General features: G+C 41.6%; 1 protein-coding gene across 2 annotated transcripts; it reads right to left on the bottom strand.

Moving 5' to 3' along the window:
• Window positions 1-1404: 1404 nt before the first annotated feature.
• LOC148012385 (zinc transporter 4, chloroplastic-like) lies at window positions 1405-4515 on the bottom strand. Of its 2 annotated transcripts, XM_087669108.1 has the most exons (4): window positions 3317-4515; window positions 3132-3175; window positions 2470-2619; window positions 1405-2360 (listed from the first exon to the last, which is right to left on the bottom strand). In XM_087669108.1, the coding sequence occupies exons 1-4, from the start codon at window positions 3756-3758 to the stop codon at window positions 2055-2057; spliced, it is 942 nt and encodes a 313-aa protein (XP_087525234.1). In that variant the 5' UTR covers window positions 3759-4515; the 3' UTR covers window positions 1405-2054. The 2 variants fall into 2 exon arrangements, with proteins under 2 accessions (XP_087525234.1, XP_087525233.1); XM_087669107.1 differs by having other exon boundaries at window positions 1407-2360; window positions 3132-4513.
• Window positions 4516-6084: the final 1569 nt, after the last annotated feature.

Here is a 6084-nt window from a genome sequence, read left to right as displayed (position 1 = left end):
CAAACTTGAATTGCAGAAGTATCACTCACATTGAAACTTCTTATTAGGTGGTACTTCAATTCCACCCTTGATTCCACATTCATGCCCCAAGGACAAGGTAGAACCCTTTGCCTACAAACTTGAATTGCACAAGTATCACTTACCTCAAAACTTCTTATTAGGTGGTACTATATCTCGTCCACTCTATATGGTATGTGCCATAGGTCAAACACCTTTCTTATGTTTAAAGCATAGACCTCTTTCCTTTCCTTCCTTGAAAAGGTCCATGGGAATAAAAATTTGGTTGCCTTTGGAATGAATATCCCTTACCACCTTAAAAATTGATCCCATGTAGCTTATTTAAATCATCAACTCAACCATTGGTGCATAGGAGAGGACCCTAAAGTGAGTCCACTACTAAATTTATTTAACACTTACACCTACTTGTTGATATACAAAATGATATTAAAATTATCCTCAATATCAAACAAATGAACAAAATCGTTCTCCGCTCGAGCGATGAAGAAACTAGAAATACATCCCAACACTAAACAATTCTTCATACCTTTGTTTGGCTCTCTCTAGTGCAAAGAACACAATGGCATTATGGATTCTTTTACCCACCTTTGTGAGCCACACCTTTCTAGTTGTCTTATACTTCTTTTGGTTGTGATCAATTGCTTCTCAATAGCTTGTGTGTTGATATCAAAGGCCTTGGAAACTTACAAGTAATCCATGCATGTTGCTTTTGACATTAACTCAATATTCACCTCCTGCTCACCATCTTCGTACCTTTGGTGCTTAGTCCCTTATTGCTTGTATGCAGTTGAGCCACGTATCACATTTAGTTACTATTAAAAATATTTATTTTGCACCCTTAGCATAAAGCTCTATCCTTGCTTTCCTTACTCTCACCCTCTAAAGTTCTTTGTAAGAACCGTTTTGAACTATATTGAATACTATATAGTATTTGTTGTTAGAAAGGAGCATACATTGTGCCTTAAAACATTATTTCATGCTACTCTTTCCTTTTCCCTTGTGTTAAGCCTTATGGTGGATACGGGCAAAGAAAAAGAAAAAAGACCTACAAGTGCTAGTTAAGTAGGGGAACATAGTCGAGCAGGGATTATATTACCTGGAAAGCAAACTAAATTCCCCTAGCTATAACTAGGGTATACCCTTCCAAAGTTATGAGCTAGCAAAGCTTGAGTCATTCCATTGCTTTGTTACTGCTTAAATATTTACCACCGTTGCTTTTACATAACATTAATTCTATGTAGGTAGATTCATGGCGAATATATAGTATAATTCTACACACAAAATCAATATAGATAGATTCATGGCGAATATATAGTAGTATAATTCTGTATTTTAAAACCTTGAAACATTAGCGATGGAGAGATTGTCAGATGAATCATGAAGCGCAATCAGAATTATGTCAAAAAGACACGTTTTAAAAGAAACATGCAACAAATAGACTGACCTCGAAATACTTCCAAGGATCACGTTATTTCAAAGAGCTCAAGTCATTATTCTATCCATCGTCTCGAAATACTTCCAATGACGATGTTACTAGGAAAGAACTCTTAAGTCATTTGTCTTTTGGTCGTCTGACAGTAACTGACAGACAGATTATACAAAAGCACACTTGAACTATGGATGGCAGTTTGCTGTATTTGTCTTGTGTCGAAATTGCAGAAGGTCAAGGTTTTGCGAGGTAATTAGCTAGAGTATATACCGTTTGATCAATGAAGATCACATGAAGGGATGCCATTATTTCAGGTTGCAGTGGAGATTACAAAGATCTTTTTCTGTTATTGTTGCTCTCATTTTTATCATCTTGCCATTGATTGGCTTGAAGATGATTGAAGCAGGTTCCCCAACTCGAGGATTGACGCAAAAATGCCCATCTGTGGTGATGGGCCCCCAATACAAATTTGCCTATCCTTCTCCGTGATGATGGAGATGATGATGCAATAGATGATTGTCGCATATGTATCCAAACATAAAATCCAAAATCTCTCAATACAGATTATACATGTATGTGCACCAGATAATGGTAATGGACCCTGGACTTAGGCCCAGTAGGCAATTACAGACATTGCCCCAGCTCCCAGAAACAGCGCCGAATAGGAATATAATTGGAGCTTGGAATCATTCTGTAACTTCTTGCTCAGAAAGTCGGTTGCAATGAGATCGACCAGTGACATGTACACTAGTATACCTGCAGACATGGAATCAAACACCCCCTGTACAATCAAGGCTGTGGGACTGTTCTCATTGTAGCTTGATGATATACCAATTCCAATTGCTATTCCCATGGGAGTTGTTACTGAGAAGAAGAAGGCCATGATGGCTGCTGCTCGATTTTTATATCCCGCCTGTGCATCATAAAAAATAAATCAGAGTTCTTGCATACATACAACATTCTTATCTAGCCTGTCATTATACTGCATGAATCATCACGCACATGGGCAATGCTTTATATACCTGTGCTATGCATCCTCCCAGTGCCATTCCTTCAAAGAACTGGTGAAATGTCAAGGCTGCCATCAGTGGGCGAATCGTGCATGGGCTTTGTGAGGTACCCAATGTAATACCTATAATGATGGAATGGGCTATGATCCCTAGCTCCAGTACCTGCCCAATACAGATTGAGAAAATTTGCAACGGCAGCAATACTCGCACAAGCAAAATTCAATCTATTTGTTAAACTGCATACTCTTTCAATATATTCTCAAGGACTTCTATAGGAAAGGCCGACTGCAATAGTCTATTTGTCAAACTGCATACTTTTTCAATATTTTCTCAAGGACTTCTATAGAAAAGCCAGTTTGCAATGGTTTATTTGTTAAACTGCATACTCTTTAATGTTTTCTCATGGACTTCCATAGGAAAGGCAGTCTGCAACAGTATGCCTTAACAGACTTCCACAATACAAGTACGTTTATATTTATCAGCATTATAGTTCCTACATAACTCGGTTATTAGCATTACATTTCTTACATCAAACCAGTTATTAGCATTATAGTTCGTACATCAAACCACTTACTAGCATTACAGTTCTTCCACCAAACCAGTTAACAGCACATTTTAAATATGATAATACTGGAGCAGTTTATATATGATACTGCTGGGGAACATGATGATACCTGAGAGATGACCCGGTGGCGAAGTTGCAATGATTTGATATCATCTGATAAGAAGTAAGAGTAAGAATGCTGGTGATGGCCATCACAAATATCATGGTCTGGATGCACACTGTGGGTCTGATTCTGAGAGAGAGCATGTGAGGAAGCATGCACATGGACTGAGACCATGGTAAGGTTGTCATTACCTAGACCCTCAACTGGTACTGCATCATGGTGATGGTGCTGTTTATCGTCCTCCTTTTGTGCTTCATGCTTCTTCTGGTAAAATGAAGTGGCCCAGAAATCTATCATCAGGGTGAAAAGGGCTGCCATCATGGGTATAAATCCTGCAAAGGGGAACTTTGCCCAAGGGTCTTTTGGGAGGCATGGGTTGCCTAGGGCGTCAAATGAGTCCGGAAGCATGTGTACGAAGGCGGTGGCGAGGATGACACCTGCGGCGAAGGATTTCACCACAAAGAACAGGTTGCCCTCGGGGCGGAGGACTGTGAACCTGCGGCCGAGGAGTGGCATGCAGACGCCGATGACACATGCGGTGAGGATGATGAAAATGGAGCCCACTTTGAGTTGGAGGGCAAGGTCCTTGTTCCTGCACTCTTCCAGACCACCAACTGAGCATTCACTATCCATGGCTTCTGAGTAATATCTGCTGGATCCAGTCTTTGTTTGTATGATGACAGGTTGATCTAAAACTATGGTTACCCCAAGAAGCACATCAATTCAAGCGGTAGAATCTCTTTCAGTCCTGAACACCTGATCGGCAGTACAAAATCTGTCTTTCTGGATGGCTGTGTGAAGCTGTAAAGCCGAAATATGGCATTACTGCAGGAAGTGAAGGCACTTCAACTTACAAGCTTCAGGAGTAGGAAGGAGGCAGATGCCGACAGTATATATAGAGGGACTGCAAGAGCAAATCGATGAGCTGATTTGATGAGGAGGGTTAACTGACAAACTGGCTGTCTTTTTGGTACTGACTGATGAGGCATCGTAGAAACCTACAAAGGAGTCGAAAAAATTGATCTCTCAGGATCGAGTCTGGACTTGCGTCGGGGGCCGGGCCCGGGGGGGGGGGGGGGCGGGGTAAGGCTGTCGAGCTGCCTCTCGACGTGGTACGAATGAACAGTAACCTAAAGGAGGTATGTATTATGCAATCCGGTCACCTTCTCCCCCCCTCTCTCTCTCTCTCTCTCTCTCTGCAACTGTACTGAAACAGGTAGCTGAAAGGATGTTATTACGGGAACATGCAGGCCGTCGTGCATGGGGTAATAACGATCCGTCATAGACATTTCGAGAGTGGGCGCTATACGATTTTTTATATTTGGGCTCGGAATCGGATGGACAGGTGACATTAGGGCAGGAAAGCTATAATCGCGATTACTATTATCGATAAACAGGATGTTGTCATCGCAGGGAAAAGCTAAGCGGCGCGAGCTCCGCTTTAGTACGCGATTACTATATTGAATTAATCAGGATGTTGTCATCGTAAGGGAAAGCCTATCATACCGAGGGCGTATTCGGGAGGCTGGCGAGGGCTCCTTAGTCGACGGCATGTCGACATTCTGTCGACACATTAAGTCTTTTGCTCTCCGGTCCCTCTCCTTCCCTACCTCTCGTCTTGGTCCCCCTTTCATGTTAGGGCGGCGGGCCTGGGCCCTGCCGTCTTGTTGACTTTTGCACTTTCCGTACTATTTTAAATCTTCTTGTGAGCTCCCTTTGACCCGTCTTTTCCTTCCGCTTCAACCCGCATTACTGCGCCCAAGGTCGTCATTGCTCACAGAGGGATAGTCATACTATGTAGCTAAGTACCGCAGTGCTGTTCCACATCCCTCTTAGGGCCCTTCCTAGAACCAAATCTTTGTGTGAAGACTAGCATTTGATCACTCTTTGGAGAGAGAGAGAGAGAGAGAGAGACAGAGAGAGGTTTGCCCATAAGCACCAACAAAAGAAAGACAAATAGAGAGGGCATAGTTCTAAAGGGGGGGTATATAAAGCTGAGTGAAAGACATGTCCATTATCTTTTTGCCAATTAATCAAATCTTATCCTTGAGGCTTCCCTGTGTGGACCTCCCACCATAGCTAAGGGGTGATTACTAATTTGTTCCACCGTTGCAAGGGGGTGAGTTCCTTGCTACCATTCCTATTTTGTCTTGATGTATTGTTCTAACATAATAATCGAATCATTGGCTATGGTTATCTTAACTATGGCTTCTATATTTTCTTGAATATATTTTCTATTTCTTGGTTATTAGAAATTGGCTCTCGTATAAGCCAAGGCAATGGACTTGGGTGTGATGCAACTCTAAAGACCATCATTCTTTACCTTAACTTATCCAACTCCCAAAAAAAATGGAGTTTCTCTCCTCAATGGCCGTCCAGACATGGATTGCATATGGACTCATAGACTTTGTGCAAGTATCCAGCATAGCGTGACATGTACTTTTATGTCCTTACAATAAAGGTGGATAGCTTACTTCCAACTCTTAAAAGTTTATTAGTGTGCCTAGGTATGATGCAATCCATGCATGTGCACCCTTTGCTTCCAAATTTTGTTTGGTTGAATCATATATAATTCCTTTTCTTCCTAGACTGAGGATGTTCACACAATTTGGGCTGGATTTTTCTTATAGTTCCATATAGCTTGACTTGGATATTTAAGTGTTAGATATGCTCAATGTCCCACCCTCGTAAGGTACTATCGATGATCCATGGTACTCTAAGATGTAAGACTCCCATTATGAGAAGAAGCTATGTGTGAGCATGGACATTGGTTGGGTCCTAACTTGTATGTCAGATGAGGTCTATGTGATCATATGGCAAAAATCTTACCTTTGTAGATCTAGCCTTTGGGTTAGATAAAGTAGTTATGATAGTAGCAACCCAAGATATTATCGAGTTGTAGGGTATGCTAGTTATCAAGAACCCCTATTTTGAGGTACGAGGGCTACGAAAGTGGTCC

Source organism: Lygodium microphyllum, chromosome 27 (assembly GCF_053477565.2).
Source record: "Lygodium microphyllum isolate KBCC chromosome 27, Lygodium_microphyllum_v1.1.10, whole genome shotgun sequence".
Taxonomy (NCBI): domain Eukaryota; kingdom Viridiplantae; phylum Streptophyta; class Polypodiopsida; order Schizaeales; family Lygodiaceae; genus Lygodium; species Lygodium microphyllum.
This window is presented reverse-complemented; position numbering and strand designations above follow the sequence as displayed.

Coding starts and splice junctions, on each gene's coding strand:
- LOC148012385 (XM_087669107.1), bottom strand. CDS start 3,758: ATGGATAGTGAATGCTCAGTTGGTGGTCTGGAAGAGTGCAGGAACAAG. Junction 2,620..3,131: donor GCCACCGGGTCATCTCTCAG/GTATCATCATGT, acceptor TGTATTGGGCAG/GTACTGGAGCTAGGGATCAT. Junction 2,361..2,469: donor TGGGAGGATGCATAGCACAG/GTATATAAAGCA, acceptor TATGATGCACAG/GCGGGATATAAAAATCGAGC.